At 33.3% G+C, this 18,421-nt stretch overlaps 1 protein-coding gene and 1 long non-coding RNA gene across 3 annotated transcripts in view; one reads left to right on the top strand and one right to left on the bottom strand.

Annotated features, from left to right (window-relative positions):
* Window positions 1-4,940: 4,940 nt before the first annotated feature.
* LOC148610295 (uncharacterized) overlaps window positions 4,941-18,421 on the top strand; it is a 48,167-nt gene continuing 34,686 nt past the window's right edge. The window contains exons 1-8 of one of the 2 annotated variants that reach the window (XM_088542638.1): window positions 4,953-5,246; window positions 5,653-5,802; window positions 8,814-9,050; window positions 10,397-10,471; window positions 11,335-11,442; window positions 12,128-12,262; window positions 12,543-12,688; window positions 18,312-18,357. In XM_088542638.1, coding sequence (XP_088398764.1) covers window positions 8,916-9,050; window positions 10,397-10,471; window positions 11,335-11,442; window positions 12,128-12,262; window positions 12,543-12,688; window positions 18,312-18,357 — 645 coding nt within the window. In that variant the 5' untranslated portion in view covers window positions 4,953-5,246; window positions 5,653-5,802; window positions 8,814-8,915. Of the gene's footprint in view, window positions 5,247-5,652; window positions 5,803-8,813; window positions 9,051-10,396; window positions 10,472-11,334; window positions 11,443-12,127; window positions 12,263-12,542; window positions 12,689-18,311; window positions 18,358-18,421 lie in introns of both variants that reach the window. The other variant, XM_088542637.1, reaches the window with a different exon arrangement.
* On the bottom strand, window positions 15,998-16,894 carry LOC148610296 (uncharacterized). Its single transcript, XR_015914791.1, has 2 exons — window positions 16,439-16,894; window positions 15,998-16,284 (listed from the first exon to the last, which is right to left on the bottom strand). It is a non-coding gene; the product is annotated as an uncharacterized LOC148610296 (long non-coding RNA).

Genomic DNA, 18,421 nt, shown 5'->3' on the forward strand with positions numbered 1-18,421 from the left:
ATACAATAGAAACTATAGGAATTTCCATGTGGATTATTTCATAAGAGCAGATAGATTGGAATGAAGTCATCATATAGATTTATAAAGCAATTGAATAACAAAAATAAAATTATGTAGCCTTTTTAGGTGTATCACATTTTACAGAGTTTGCATGATTCCTACAAAGACTGATACTTAAGACTTCAGTGTATACCACATAACAGCGATTATTTCTTCACTGATTCAAGATATTGCAATCTTTTCTAATAAAATACTAGCACCATCCATACCAGAGCTTGCAAGTCTGATCAAAGTTTGCTAAGAAAGCACAAACAGGTTCATAAAGCATCACAAAGATAATTACGTTGCACTCCCCTAGATTAGGCGCCCGATCGTAACCCAATAAAACAAAAACATCTTTATTCCGCTGTCTAATGTGATGTAAATACACCCACATAACTTTTTGGGGACAATAAAATGGTAAAAAAGAAAGGCTCTTCCCTCCCATTTGTTTTCATGAAAGAATGGCTCAAGTTACTTTAAAGAGCCTAACTACACATTTTTAAATTATTATTATTGTTATTAGATTGTGTTTTTTATGCAATCGACCTAATTACATGTCGATCCCACGATTTGAATAGGTATTTATTGACTTACATAACTATGGTGCATTTAACTGTAAGTGTTTTTAAGAATCATGCAAACTGGAAAAAATCAGAAACATGCATGTCAAAACCCCACCGATCTGACAATGTAATATCACTCAAGGATACTTTCTTTATTTGAAAAGACCATTAATTGATCTCTGCACCACAGGCTTTGCGCAGGAATATTTCAATAGAATCTGAGAAAAATCAGGTTTTTGACAGAGTTATCTGGCCTTGAAATGTTTATTTTCAGTGCATTTCAATGAAATTGTAACTCAATGGTCCAGCATGATATGAAAAATCGTGTTCTGATGGTACAAATAGTCAAATTACACTATCAAAATGATGTTTTGTTTTATACCATGTTTCATCGACTGCCTGATTCGTACAGAGACTGACACTTTAGGGTTATTTCGACCAAACTTGAGTACAAAAGTTTAAAAAGTATGTGCAATTTTCGAATACAATATCTACAACCCAAATGATACAGAAATGTTTAGTAAAATTTAAACATCCTTTGAAATGAAGTTCCAACACGATTTTAAGATAATACACTGGATAGCAATGGTATGTTCAATACGAGTAACCACAAAACATTGTATTAATATAGAGAAAGGTGTGATGAAAACATGGAAGCACAAGTACCAATATCAAGTTTCAGCTTATCACTGTACAATGGGTCAGAAATTACACAGAAACCTTCGAAGATTATGAAAATGAAACTGTGGCACAATTTTTGTAGTTCGCAGCTTGTTATGTAAAACCTGTGTGGCACATTTTCAGTCTGTCACAGATAATAATGTATTGAACCTTGTCCTGAGTCGATGAGGTTAAAATAAACTAACAGACAACAAGTACTATCTTTAAAAATAAGGTAGCCGACGCAGTTCCTTTTACTTATAATTTTCTAAATTGCATTCGGGAAATAACACATGGCACGCAATTTTAATTTTCGATACAGTTTTTTTTCCACCAAGTAATCAGTATTTGGCCAATCGAGAAACAAAATTTTGATCAGGTGACTTGCGTTTCCATGGAAGAGCGTCTTTAAGGTCAAGGGGTGAAAAGCGAAACTACCGACTGCATCGGAAAAAAATGGAATAATTAAAATGAATTTAAATTTGGATTTAAGTCCTTCTGACAGATACATATACTTTTCCATTATACAAATAGAAGAAATTTACAGTCGCTCACGTATCACGGCAGGTAAGTAGTTTATTCAGTGCAACTTTCTCTTCAAGATGGCGTGCTAAAAGAATGAATCATGATTCGTATGAATTTCTATGAGCATGCAACAACAATGAAAAGCATGATATGTGAAGAACCATATGACCCCAGCGACACTTGACCATTCTAGAGTGATATCGATTGATATAACGCAACTAGACCAATTGACATTTTGTCATATTCAGTACATGAAATTGTTTTTTTATTTTCTCTAAAAATTAATTGAATCTGGCAATTCAAATCTTAGTTTTTGAATTCAATTTTGTTAATATTATAGTCAAAAAGTAACGTACACAAAAACAAAACAAAAATAAAACAAAACCACAAATAAAAAAAACAACAAAAACAACAAAACAGAACACACGTTCACACACACAAAAATGGTACAAAAAATCCCATGAGTCACGTAACAAATAAATTGTAAAATACATGTATATGTGAATTATAGTTATCAAAGGACGGCAATAATTGAGAAACTTTGAGAGAGAAAGTTGTCAGGATTACCGTAAAATATATTTATTGTTTCCACACATCTTACTATAAAATGTAAAATTGTATTTTAAAAAAAGTTTGTTTTCACGGCCTTGTGTGGATAACACGTGAGCTTGTTTAAGGAGGTGGACCTAGGATAAGGGACACAACTCTTAAAAATCATTGTAACGTTTGTATTCAGCATTTTACATCAATCTTATGTAAGCATCTAATTAACTTGGATTCATTTTATTCTGCTTCAGACGAAAGCTTGAGAGGCTTTGGTGAAATTGAATATGATACTAACATATCACCGATTTCATGAGTTATGTCCATTACCCTAGGTCTACCTCCTCAACATGCACTTACTATTTTTTTAACACCTTGGAGATTCACTTACCTATTTCCTTTGACATTTTTACAACAATTTGTTTTGTTTGTTTAGTGAAACAGTAAAAAAAATAGTAACAATTTTTTTCTCTTTATTGTAAAATAGGAAAAAATACCAATTTAAGAGTGATATTAAGTAAACAATTGAAGAAATACATAACAGAAAAAATGTGCTAACGTCGAGCGAAACTTTTTTTCCGTTTTCGGAGTTAGTTTAAGGTTAATGGCATTTGCTTTCGCGATTGGTATGTTTTTTTTATTCAAAACAAATTTCAAAACTGCTGACAGTTTTTTTTTGCAGTATCAAGTTTCAATAGTTTATCAAAGTCTCATCACATGCATACATATATGGAATTAAATATATGCCCATTTTTAAAAGAATTAAGAGAGACTATGGACATATACATGTATAATGATTAACATCGTCTTTAAGAAAATCATTTTGTTATTTACACAACATGATGGTACTAGGGTGCAGATACAGACATTTTCAAAAAGGAGGGATCCCAGCCGAGTTCCTCAGAAAAGGGGGGATGCTATGACATAATTTGCCATTTTTAGTCAATTTCTTCATGAAAATGACAAATTTTCCAATAAAAGGGGGCTGCCAACCCCCTGCATCCCCTCTAGATCATTCACTGATGATATTATAGAGAGTGTCTCCTCTATTATTCCAACATGCATATTATAATTACCAATAAAGAAAAAAATATTATATGTTGATAAATATGTAATTTCATATTGGCCCTCTTATAGATTTGAGGTCTGTCATATTGGTCGCGGCGATCGTTTTGGTCCCCAGGGCATCGCCGAGGGCCAATACGGCTGTCGAGGCCAATATGATTGACCGAAACCTATAACAGGGCCAATATGAAATTACATATTTATTGACAATTTTATTAACCAACTCAACTAGATGATTTGTGGAACAGTCGTTTTCGTATTTTGTCAAGAACATGTAGGTTTGTTTGCATTAATCAGTCTTAAATATCCTTTTTGTATAAAAAAGGAAGATGTTTTCTTGTGTTTCCGCAGCTTTTAGTCCTGGTGATCAAAGTTCCTGAAATATCACAATTCTGAAAGAACATTTTAGATATACAATCGTGCCATTGAAATTATATTCTGTTCTTTTGTTTTAAGCTTTACAATAGGGTTGCCACGTGAAATAAATTATTGGTTTGCATATCATAGTAATGTTGGATTCCTCTTTGTTTTGTTTTCTATGTGCACATCCTTTGATTCTAGTTTGTCTGGTTTATGTTACGTAATGTATGTTTTTATATTTGGTCTGAAGCTCTTTAGAGCTTGTGATTTTATTTGAATGATATGCCAAATCAAAATCAAGTTTCACTACTTTATTCTAAGTTTTTTTTAAATCGGTTAATTACATGTTTAGGTACATATGCATAAATAATCCAGCAGGATAATGAAGTGATAATTTCTAATTCAAAATGGCAGCGTCAAATGACCGGAAGTTATGATGCCGTATTGGCCCTGGTTCGAACCATATTGTGCCTCTTTTTTCATATTGGTCCCGCCTCGACCAATATGACAGACCTCAAATCTATAGGAGGGCCAATATGAAATTACGTATCTATTAACATATAATAAAGACAGGCATAGGCCCTCATAATTATTTAGCTTTTGTATCGAGTTGTTCGAAACAACTAGGCAATATTAGACACAGCCCCTCTCGAGCAATTAACAAATCTCACAATGAAGCAGACCACTATTACTTGTCACTTCACGATCACATTTTTCAATTATAAAAAAAATCAATTTTATATTTTTTTCAAAAACAACGGCAACGCATGCTTAAGTTACTGTTCCTCCAAAAGCAAATGCGTTGAAACTTCAGAAGTACAAATATATTAGTCACCGCTGTAATTTAAACTTTTTCCTGATTATTACTTTCGGCACGCGAATATGTATTAACAAATCGAGAGTAATTGGACCATTATCCTCAATTTTTGTCAGATTGTTACATCGTAAAACGGGAAAAGAAGTTATTTGATATTTTACAGTTATGAATTGTTGGGCAGGGAGAGAACCAATTAGTATATCGTAAAACCTATGCATTTTGAATGAGACAACAATTAACTAGTAATAAAAATCAACACACGCATAGCATTTAAAATGTAATATATCTATCAAGTTGACATTTTGTAAACATTAATTTAAAGGGATTTTCTTGCGTTGCTATAGGAGGAACCTTACAGGTTATCAATTGATATGGACATTTGATTACTTATTGAATAAAATTACCACAATGAACAAAAGACTTATGACTGAAATAGAACAGGAAGTAGATAATATATTTACTATGACCAACCGAGAGAAATCAACGTTTAGAAGTGTGCATGTGCAAATACTTCGATAATATATTGACTTTTCAACATGTGAAAGCTGTCTATTGAAGTGCACTACAAAACACGAAGAATGTCGAGCAAGAGGAATTTTTTGGATCGTTTATTTCCGGAAAAGCTTTCCATCTCTGTGACGATATTTTTACTGTTCTCTGTGTTAGTAAGGGTAAGTTTTAAGTATTATGTACATGTAAAAAAGAATAATCAAAGAAACCAAGATTCGGAAGTAAAAACATATATGATATGAGTAGAAAACACAGCTTAACAAATCTATGCTGACCAGAATACTTACAAAAACTAGTCTGAACATGCATACATATTTCTATAGTTGCAACAATCACCCCAAAATGTAAAATCAAAATTAACAAGCTAGAAACTAACTTTAACAGACAAAATGTAGTGTAATGGGCGAGAGTGCTTTTACTCACAAAATTGCACCCCTTCCTCCACCGAGGATCGAGACCTTTATCGCTTGGTAACAGGCTTAAGGCGTACCGATTCGGCTAAAGAACTTCTAAACTTTAGCCAAGTTAATTCACTGGCTATCTAAATTTTCCACCATTTCAATGCAGGTAGGCCGTCCTGTCACCTTCACACTTCAAGAGTCTTCATACCCTGAACGATCCTCAACACAACTGGCTCACACCTTATCCGAAACCCCGTGGACACGGAAGAAACCATTTGAAGTGGCATGTGACCACTCTTTGTTACAAAAATAGAAGGTTATTTTCGAAACAAATATTTTAATTGATAATTCATTCACATGTCTTTCATAAATATAACAATGAACGATTTACAGAACTTTGAGAAGTATCAGGCTGATTAAAATCTTGATGTCGTTTGAAGGGTCAAATGAACAAATAAGTCAGACAGCTAATGAAATGAAAATATTACCACTTTTACGGATTTCTTCAATTTAAACAGCAGAACACGTGATACATAATAAAATAGCGGTATTCAGAAGATTTATAAACTATTTATTGGTACGGGGTAAAAATGCAGTGTAAGGGGTTCCGGGTTCAAGCCACTGCTAGTGGTGATGTGAATAGAGCTAAATGGGTTGGAATGTGTCCTTCTGTTAATTGTAAGCTAATTATAAAGAAAAAAAAAGAAGAAAATGAAATACGGAAAAAAATGGCACTTACTACAATTACGTTTTGAAGTCATTGTTCAACATGTAGGCGAACGTATTTTCGGCAGGTATATGAAGTCAATTTTAAAGGTATTAGACGGAAAATATGAACAAAGTGGAAATAAGACATTAAGAAATTACAAATTAGAATTAACTCTGATTCTAACAGTTTGAAAAAAAAATTCATGCAATGTGGTTAACTAACGACTTTTCTAGTGTAGTAGACGTTGCGTACGTTGTTGGTGTCACATTCGATTGAACCGGGGCTGGTTAAGAAAACCGAAATATTGCTATTAGAATTTTGAGTTATCAAAGGCAATATAGATATTAAAATGTTCGAAAATGGTTGTTGTTTTAGTATTACAATCATAAATCTTTGAAAGATGCCGTTAATTGTGGAGGGAAAGCATTATTCGATCACAAGAACGTCCATTTTCATATGTGGACAGGTAACATTAAGAAATGCTTGCTTCCCATTTCAAGAATATATCTTAGTTGTTTCTTGGCGTATTTTGATAAAAAAAACTTTTTTGGAAAGAGCAGTTTGTGCTGCAGACGATGTCATATTCTTCATGACGTAATGATAAAAGCGTATTACAATATCACAAATATCTCCCCTTTGATGTGGACATTGTAAAAATGCAAAGAAACCGATTCGAAGACTTTTTTTTTTAAAGTTATGCGAACAGCTTTTTTTTCAATCGGGACTTTTATTAACTATATTGACATTTTATTACATAGCCCCAATGCAATTATATATAAAATGTTCAATCAGTCTTTTTGTTAAAAGCCTTTTTGTCCGAATGTCAATTATGTCACAAATCTTAATTTTTTCGACGTTGGCCATTGGCTACTTTCTTCCTTACGGTTGTAAAATTTAACAACGAATAGTATTTTTACCAAAGTATATAGTATATTCATGCTTAAAGGACTGTATAAATATTCAGAATATCATGTTTATGCTAAAAAATAATGAGTTTTATTGTCTAATAGTAGATAAATAGGCACGTATGTTGTGACGTCACGTTCTCTTTTTTCCCGACGTTTTTTACATGTTGTGTGCTACCCAGTCTTTATCAAAAACTTTTTTCAATAGCTTTTTTCGGCGTATAATAAAAACGGGAGATTTTGCTCTCAAATGTTCTCAAAGAGGGAGTTTTGCCAAGGTTTTGTTTTCTCGTAATGTTGATCAATGTTTTATGTTTAACAACAGACTTTATAAAATATAAAATTCCGAAACGAGTACATGTAATCGGAAATATCAACATACATCTACATTATAGACATAAAACCTAATAGGAAAGATTCATTTTATACACTTTTACAATTTGATTTCCGGGGGGGGGACTACTGACTTTTTTGCTTGTAGGTTTGTTAGCTTTCTGTTTTAGTGAGGGTGTTTTACTTTTTCTCAGCATCACGAAATTTGATTGCATAATTCCTAACATTTTTCTTATAGGATAAATTTCCTTTAAATCATTTTTAAATGGTTGATGTCAAACTATTTACCATATCAGTATGTAATCTGATCATTTCAATTGACCAAAACGTACAAAAAAATTAATATCGAATCGGATAATTAAATAATAAAACATGTCGTGTGTGTTATTTTAGGTAAAAAATTAATTAAGCACACTTCTTTTTACATGTAACAATTATAGAACGATGTACGTCGCAATACAAAATTTTGCCGATTTCGACGTTACCAAAAATGACACCAACACCGTACGCTACGTCAGTACCTATAACATGTATATCTAGACGCATTGATATATCCAGTTGCGGATTCAGGCGGGGGAGTGCCTCCCCCTTAAAATTTGCAAAGCATGGGTTGTCAGGGGTAGATTTAGGCGGTTTTAGGTTGAAACTTTAATATCGCTAATATAACTTTAATTTTACCACAAAAGATATCTACATTGCACTCACTCTAAAAGAATATTTTAAAAATTTAACCTACGCTCGGCGAAATTTTAACTGTGCGCCCCCTCCCCCATCTAAAATCATGGATCCGCCCCTGATATCAGTGTATAAACATGCTTTGTCAAATTCAGAAATGTGTTCTGAACATCCTACAAAGGTACAAAGGAAATAGTTTTGTTGGTGGCCCGTTTCCAAACGTTTAATGTAGTCTTCGTCAATACGCCGATAAATCAATAATCGAGTATCGATTCTGCATTTACAATCTGCATTTAAAGTCTGCATTTCACTTAAAGTATATGTAATATAATTTACGTTGATTCCATTTATTAGCTAAAAACTCATAATTTGATATACACGTAATAATTCTGTCGAATTATATCATTTATAAGAATCCGGAATGGTTCATTCACGTAGAATGTTTTTGAAATCCAGTTTTCACACGTTCTGAATCGATTAAAAGTTGTCTTAACATAAAACATAATCATGATGATACGAAATTTGTTTAAATGTTATCTTGCAAAGTTTAAATAATCTTGCGAGGTTGTTAGTGCGATTGAAATAGATACGATCAAAAATATAATGGCTAATACAATGGTTTAGAATTTTTTTAAATGCATATTTTTTCTTAAAATTATTCTGAAATCCTTTTTTTCGATATTTCAACAGTATATTCCATTGTAGTTAGTTGGCATTGCCTGCATCGGGTTAGCTTTCTACATCAAATATGGAGGCGGTAATAGAATCATCGACGACTCTGCATTACCTGCCCTTAACAGCATTGAAATGTATGGCATGCCGTTCGGATCATATATCCAGACATTGGTATTTAGTACAGCAGTTGTGTTTGGAAGTGAGTTCATCACGGGAGTCATCGGTGTCGTGGCCAGTGTAGGAAAGAAGAATGCAGTTCTAATTGCAGTGAGTTATAGCGAGCGCCGCGAAGCGGTGTCAGCTCTACGGTTATTACGTGTACTTTTTCCCCTAAGGTTCCCCAATATACTAACGAAAAGAAGTCATGTCCCGGAAGTAACAAAAAGTGACTGTCCTTACGGAGAAAATTCATCATTTCCTTCAATCAAACAAATAAAAAAATATAGGTTAAGATTACGTTTCAGTAAAAATAAATTCATCTTATCTGAGTTTTCAAGTCTTTTTCTAATTTGTTTTACTTATTTAAAGAAGTGAATGTTATGTTTTTAAAAACTTAGGGAAACACGTGGATGTACGTACGTGTATCTCCGCTGTTACACTGTTGTTGTTGTAAAGAATTTAACTAGAAAAAATATAACTCCGATTATATTATCAAAATCGAAGCATAGCTTTTCTAAGATAAGAAAGGCAATTAGTTTTTTGTTTGAAATATTTGCAGCTATCGTCTGAATTTTGTTTACGTCACATGATATGTGTAAAATATTCCCACCATCCGTGGAAAACTGTAATATTTCCGGTATCTGTACATGTACAGATTGATCAGACATGCCATAACTGAAATGGAGATGCCCTTAAGGGATAAAAAATGTAAAGTATTGCAAGGTGCTAAAAGTTATTGACCATTTTGAGAGCGAGGGGAAAGGGGGAAATTGTTCAAGTTATTCATTTATTGAAACCCCCCTTTAATTAAAAAGACAGACTTTCAAATAGAAATACCGATTTTGCTTGCTGCTTAAATATAAATGAAAATATTGCACTTGCAAAGCAAACATTTTCAACCGGGTCGCCCCCTCTTTGTAATGTCCTTTATTTTTTACGAGTCTCGCACAGACGGTACATGTATGGTAAAGCTTACGGTGCTCGCTGATTTAGGCAATGCCTACCCCATATTATATCATATATCCATAGACGTTCGTACATGATAACTTGATGAAATACACAATTTTGTGAACATGCTCTAAATTTTAGTTTCTGAGCCTCATACAAATATTTTTTCTGCATTTGACCTATTTTGTATAATGTTGTCATTTGATGTTATTTAGTATCTAGCACTTGCTGAGGTAAAACATTTAACATTGTATAAACAATATCGATCAGTTCTTATGATAGTTTTTTTTAATCGGCCCGTACCTTCTTTATTTGAATCATCAGCATTTTCAAAGTGTTGCAGAGAAAAAAAAGTTTCAAGGGCGGATCCAAGATTTCAAGTTAAAAAAGGGGGCTGCTAATAAAATCAAAAGCATTATTCCCTCCACTAATATTAGGGGAAGGGGCATACATAGGTTCCGCCTCTGTGATTAAGTTGGAAGATTTGAATCTTGATATCTTTTCAGTACATGTGCTTGTGTATGGTATCAGTACTGGTGTATATTGTGTTGATTGTCCTGTGGTCCATTCTGCATCATTTTGTGAGTATTTTTTCTTTCAATCAATGTTTAGACAACTCTCTCTCCGTCTTGAACTCATTAAACATTATAAAGACGCTTTTTAACGATGAGCATGTGTTGAAAAAAAGAATACAATCATTTTGAACATCACATGCATTTCATATTGCATACGAAAACTGTTAATGAAAGCAGGATTTGATTTGTCTGTATTATTTTATTCTGTCACGTGAGAAACCGGAAGTAGAAATAAAGGAATATGAATATACATGTAATCTGGAGAAAGATACGTGTATTTAAGGTTGTAACTAGAGCAAAAATCAAAGAAAAACATTAAATTTTGATTTTGTTCTGTATTATATAATCATGTAACACGATAAACCTGAGCTAAAACACAAGAATATCAATACATGCAGGGGCGTAGCTGCCTATACGCAAATATGCCGTTGCGTACTTTCGGAAAAGGTAACAAAAATAAAAACACACATTTTAAAGATGAAATAAAGGTTTTATGCAATGACTCACTGGGGCCTTGAGCGACCCCCCCCCCAAGACCCCTCGCCGTAATTTTGCGTACAAATAAAACAGGCCTAGCTACGCCCCCGACATGTAAAATCTAGAAAAGCATATTGCATTGTAAGAACTACGAAAAGAAGAGTTAAAATTACTTATATAACATGACATAGTTAGGTGTACATTCACTATCTGACTTGTCAGGAATAAACATAAAAATAACAGAGTTGGACTGTATCTTCTTCTTGTCATAATAGGAATTACATCGTTATAAATGTTTCAGAGGTAAAGAGGTTTGTATGTCTTTTACGGAATTAACTGTGTGATTTATAAGCAAATACTACTAAGTGCTTCCTTGTAACTTATAATTTTAGGTAAAACACCGCTTGGAGGCTTGTTTTTCGGAGTACAGAAATAGATACCAGTCGAGTAATACCCTCCTAAATGGTTACAAAGTAAAGTGGCAGAACTTATACTCAAATGTAAATATTAAATACAACATGTAACGTACTCATTTCAGATCATATCTCTAAGCGTATGACAGTCGATGAGTATGCGCGGAGCATGCTTGATATAGAGAAATTCTTTCGTTCTACCCAAGCCCTACATCGCGGAAGTATAATTTATAACATATTTTCAATGGTACTGCTTACACCAAGAGAAACAAGTACGAAACTATCATTCCTTACTTCACCCGAGAATAAGAGAAAAAAAGGTATCAGTAGTTCATTAAAAAGTGACAATATTCAAACATACAAGTACTTATATTTCTGAATGCCTGCATATTTTGGTCATTTATAAATATACATTTTAATTTACAAGTATAATATTTTCTAAACTTCTATGTGTTTTAACGCACTCGCGTTTTAAGATGTTGGACCGGGGCGCATTCAAAATTCTTGGACATAATTCAAATCAAATGTAGTTTTACAATAGAGAAAGAAACATCGGGTAAAAAAATCCCTTTTTTCCAACATTACATTTTCCAAGAGGTCTGTCTATAGTAAGTTTCGAACGTCAGATGCTGTTCCAAGATGCTGTACGGGCATTTGTCTTTTTGTGTAAAAAACTTGAGTTTAACATTTAGGCCTACATATGTGTATTCTTCATACCTGTTAATTATAACTTTAACATGTGCTACTTTCTCTTTCATATTTTATAATGCAGGTTAGTTGTTGTGGCTCGTCAGGGACGGAGACTGAATGTGCGGGAGCAATAGGGTGTCAGGATAGATACGAATCCAGCCTAAACCTGTATGCCTTAGTATACATATCTGTTTTTATTATCTGTATTGGTTGTCAGGTAGGTAAAAGTGGTATGCATTGGACTGGTAGCTGATTATAAAGATTAAAGCCTTCTGTTTTTCTATATGAAAATGACTCGTTCAAACACTATGTTGTTCATTCAAAAAGACTTATCACCCAGCTACCAAAATGACACCATAAATTCATAACTAGAAATACAATGAGTTACAACTAATCAAAACAGATTTAAAATCAGCAGAACAAAAAAAATAAATAAATAAAAATAAATAAATACTGTGTATATTATTTAGTGGCTTAGGATTTTTATTTTTTTTTAGATTTGTAGTATACTTGCTGCAGACTACACAATTATAAAGAGAAATATCAAAACCAATAACAACGTGAAGGTTTCACAAAATAAATCCTTCATTCTTTGTACTTGTGGACATGGTGTATTTTCTATGATCTGGAACAAAATGAGAAGGTAAAATTATTTTTTTTAATTGTCGTGTTTCATTATTTAAAAGATACTATGACGTCATTTTCATCAAGGTGATTACGTCACTCCTAGAGAAATTGAGACGATTAACTGAGGCTAATAAAAGATTAAATAAAATGTGAAATCTGTTGGCAAAACAGTTGCGGAAAGCAGAAAGATGATATCTGACAAGACGGTACAAATTGTCGAGAAGTAAACTGGTAGGCGTTTCGCTGGTACATTGTGACTCGTGAACAGGGAGCCCTATCCTCACATACGTTAGGCCAGATGTAAATAAGTCACCCTCCTAACAGAGGACGAAAAATTCCGACTGGTACCAGTCGTGTACCGGCCGCTCTGATAACAGATAAAGCCTTATTTAAACCCACCTTACATTATTCATAGTTTTCATACTGCTTTAATTTATGATATTAATTAACAACTGAGTTTACTCGTTTTTTCGAGTTTTCTCCACTATATGTCTGTATTTCCATTTCTTCTGGATAGTATCTCGCTGAAAGTGACTGTCGTGTTCGAAAAAAAGATTGATAAAAGGAACTTTATAATAGTAATTAAGTGATGACAGAACTAAGATAAACATAAGTCTGTTTGAATCTCGAAGTAATATCGAATTTATTAAATTCCATTACGCACCTCTCCTTCATACATGTACATATAAGATAACCTCCATAAACAGTCTCGTAAAATGTGTGTACAATTATAATTTAAAGATGCGAAACCGTTAATAATATTCTTCACGCATCATGCAGTAATTATGTTTCTCAACTTCTTACATCTTATGTCAAAATTTGTATCTACATAAAGAGGATTAGACCATACAAGAATAACAATAGACTATCTAGCCTTGGGTCTCACTAACCACTTCCGGGTCAAATGGCCACTCTCCTATGTAGTACCAAAAAAACACACTGAACCTAGAAATATGGATTGTAAGTGCATTATTTGTGTGTACTCTGAACTAAAATAGTCAAAATAAAGCTGAGAATGTGTACTTTAAAATCATATTTGTAATTTTCTACAAATGTGTATAAATATTGTTTACATGTGTGAGTAATTTGCCTCCATGCTGTCAGTTAGCAGAACATGTTCATTTTCAGTATTTTTTATTCAAGTCAATATTGTGAAGAATTTCTACGGTCATAGTACCATTAGAATATATAAATGATTTTGAAAGCCTTAGTTTCCGAGCTTTGCAATGGTATGCAACTTTAAGTTGTCATTTGTCCTAGGAATTCACAGTGAAACATTGAAAATTACTTGTTTAACATGTAAAGTAATGGAAACGTTAAAAGTGGTTAGTGAGACCTTGTAACTACTCGACAAACTAATCAATAGCCCTGGATAAAAGGAGTAGCCCATTTATTATCAGCACGTTAAGATGAAATACAACAAAAATCAGGTTTCAGGTGATAATTTCGTGCTACATACTCACGCTCTAAACTATACTCGACGTCACATACAGCACATTTTCGATTTGAAGATCTATTTTTTAAACTGTCGGGACTTACCGCTAGAGTTGTCTCTTTTATTTAATCTGAAGATAGTTCGCATATATGCATGACGTGATAGTTCCAACGAGTCGTTTATTGGCTGAAATCGTGCGTAACAAATCCTTACGGGAAAATCCTATACTAATATCCGCCATGTTGATTTCTACGGGAGGATTTGTTTACAAACGAAGTTCATAAGTTCCCGTCGAACTCCGGTGACAATCGTCTGCTTGATCAACTTCTCAGTGTTGTACGATGTTCGCGTAGAATAAATCCGAGATATCCGAATTAGCACCGAAATGCATTCTGGGTTCTTTGGCTTTTGGACAAACCATTTAAACGTAAACAACATCTCCTCGCAACCCGATCACTGTAAACATGGCCGACTTTTGACAATGTAAATATTGGGACCGAGAATTAAAATCTCACCGGAATTTAACGATTCAATGTTTAGGGAGAAGTCGTTTGGCTAAACGAATGAGCAAGCCATTTAAGACAATTTAAACGAGGTAGGTGTCAATAAAGTCGTAGAAAATATTTTTATTCAAATTTTAACAGTATCTTATTTATATGACGCTGAGTATAAGTACAACATGGCTTGTATTCATATTTTAACTGAATAAATGTCTCATTGATAATATTCCACAGAAACTTTGCATAAAATGTTGTCTTCTGATTCATGAGAAAACATGGTACAGATTCATTTGTCCATGATTCTCAAATCTCCATACGTCTAGCATACATGTGCACATGAACACGTTTCTCTCCCGAGCTTACATATACTGCCATACCTGTTAACAGCGTAAAATTCATATAAAACAAGTAAATAATGTAACACTCACTATTTAGGAATAGTTTTCCTTGACTTTACAGATAATTGTCTACCAAAACATGACTAAATTTGGGCTGGCCTTTGCAAAATTGACTTTGAAAATGTCCACCGAAAATAAACACTGATGAGTGTGCTGACTCGTACATGTACCTGTATTTTTCAAACTTGATTAAAAAAAACGGAATTTATTAATTTATGAAAAATATGAATAATCAAAAATTCTTGTGAAATAATAAAAATAATAACTTTAACCTTTTAGTCGAAAAATAAAAATACTGCAAAAATTTATCTTTACCCACATTTCTGCTTTTGATCTGGCCAAAGGGAAATAACTCCAAAATTTCTCTCAAAAAGTTGTAGAAATTAAACTGTCATGTTACATGGGCGTCACGTTTAAAGTAGATGATTTAATACTTAGCCTGATGTGATGCAACTGATTGTAAATAATTGTAATTTAAAGCATTCGGAATATTTCTGTCCGCTTTCGTAGTGTCTTCTCTCCTAAATATAAACTGGTTACTTAAGAAACTAACCATGTGTTGGAAACCCTTGTGACGGGGTATTGGTTATTGTAAAGAAGTAAGTTCTTTGGATTGTCAAGTGGCCAATGTCATATAAAACAAAAAAATGTAAACCATAAATTTAATAAACAAAACAAACTAAAGTAAATTCAAGATAAATGACATCATGAAATGAATAAACATAAATGTAACTGAATATACACGCACAAGACAGAACTAAATATAATGGAATGAAATAAACACATAAACTAAATGATTCACAGTCTCAACACACCACCATTTTTTCTGCACACCTCCCGGTAAGGTCGAACGTTGCATGTACTGTAAAATTAACGAATGAAATGGGTTGTTTCCCTTGGACTTTTGTTATAATTATAACTGGACGAAATATAGACTAATTTCACACATTTTTTGTAGATTTCTATATTGATGAAGAGAACACCAGATGATATATATTTCACTATAATGCTGTATTCAGTAAGCCATGACTGGTTAAACGAACATATCTAGCACGGACTTCTCGGTTACTTTACAAATTAATATAACGGACTTTGTGCTCCAAAAATAATAAATTCCTAGCTTTCCAACAGTTTTTTTTTTAATCACCGACATTACTTCACCGACTCTAGGCGTTATTACACCATCTCGGGAACATCAGGTTGATAACCATTTTATCACCGACAGGTCGACGCTTCTAGCTATGTGCAAGACGCACACCAAAACCGGGTCTAAAAACCCCTGTAAATAGACATTGAACCCAAAAATTACTTACAACATCTATACCTTTGCATAATATGACAATTTCTCGTACATTCTGGACCGCGAGCAAGAAATATCATCTCGACAGCAAAATAGACTATAATTTACCATATAAAATTAATTATTAACTTACCTGAGTATTGTAAACATTAGCCTAGGGATATCCATGTCCTGAATTGACAATTATAATTCCCCACTGCTACTTTACCAAACTCAATGCTTCACTCAATGACCATGTGCCGACTGATATAAAACTCACCTGTTAAATTTCTATACGTGTACAATCTCGTGATTTCACAAAAGGTCTACTTGATTCGATTTACCGGTGTTAGTGGTATTTAAAGCTAGGATAGTTTAAATAGTCCTGTATGGAAAAATTGTAAACGACAATTAACTGAAGTTTGTTACAGTTATATATATTTCCCTTAAGTGTCAGGGTAATTTCAATTTCTGATTTTGCAGTCACTGTGTTCCTATTTCTAGGTTTGTCAATACCAAGCTCCTTGATCTAATCAATGTTTTCTTGCTTTTACTTTGCCGTACCGCCTCTTGCGACTAACTCCCAACATTTAGCAAAACATTGTATATGTGTACTTCTATGGATTAATATATACATATTTCTTCATGAAGGCTCTTGGGGGAAAACAAGATTTTTCTATTTGACAGCTTTATTCATAATACATAGTGCCTCCTGAAAGGGGACTGATGCGGGCCCATAAGTCACATTTCAGTAATGCAATAAAGCCGTAAATGCCACATACATGTATGTACGATAATAGACATCCCAATCGTTGCTTTTAAGACTAACGCCAGCTTGTCATATATATAGATAATTCGTTTGCGTAGTTTACATACCCATTTAATATAGAAACACCCCTGTGCACTGACCTTGACGGAGACAAAACCTACGTTTCTTAGTTTACCTACACAATAGTATTATTACAAATGTTAAAGGTAATTTAACTATGAATATAGTTACATACAAAGCGACTACAAGTCAAAATGATTTATTTTCCTGAACTGAAAAAGCGTATTACATATGAAGAAAAACAAAAACAATATAAAACTCTCAATTTGAAGAGTGAAGCAGTTAACCTACGGAGATTCATAAACAGACCTGACAAAGAATCCACAAAATAGGCCTTTTTTCCAGCTCGAGCTTGAATCGACGTAGACTGGTTCAAGTTGAGGGATCAGACGACATTGCACGTTCTCCTTAATTCTCTCGGTTTGCAAATGTTGAATTGCATGCATTTTATTTTTTGAGAAATGTTTGCAATTCATGAACGCTGACAATGACGGAACAGGTGAATGACATCATAAAGGCTTGTCAAAAACCGGACAAAACTCCGGCATCAGTGTAACATTAATTGAACTTTCATTAAACACGTTTTATCGTTAACCCGATAACATTAATTGAGTTTTGAAAACATATTTTTTATTGCATTAAGTAGCAGTCTTTCTAAAAATCAGACAGAAGGTTATTCAGGCATGTCAAAAACCGAACGAATTCTGTTTTATTTCTTATTCAAAAGCAGTTACTGGTCACATAACCAGTCTATCTTATCATTTGGTTGTTGCACTTTGAGATAAATATTGGATAGATTTTACATGATATTGGTACTTTGCAAGAGTTATCATTCTTGATTTGGTTTGATTTGGTTGATTTTAGTGGGAGATGAATGTAGGATTTTCTTAAAAGTGCAGATCTATATGCAGAAATGATTATCATTTTGTGAAAGTATAGCATATATAGACTAAAAAAGCATCCTTTCTTTGGTTTTGTTTCTTACACCATGAATCACTTTGCCACTGGCAGTGTCTGAATTTCATGCAGACTAGTACTTAATATATAATTTTTATGATCCTTGATAATAAGTGGACGGCATTTCTTTGGTAGATAACTATGTTTAAAACCTTTCAACGATATGCTTATATATATATATATATATATACACATAGTTTGCATGTTTATTCAATTTTGAAACTATGTTGCATATTTTCAGCAATCCCGTCCAGATGACATCATTAATCATCAAAGTTATATCAGTGGTAAATTTAAAGTTGTAGTACACTTGTCTCATTTAATAACACACACACACACAAGCACACAAAA

This window comes from Perna viridis, chromosome 8, assembly GCF_037379345.1.
Source record: "Perna viridis isolate PV_CMFRI_1.1 ecotype Kerala chromosome 8, ASM3737934v1, whole genome shotgun sequence".
NCBI lineage: Eukaryota > Metazoa > Mollusca > Bivalvia > Mytilida > Mytilidae > Perna > Perna viridis.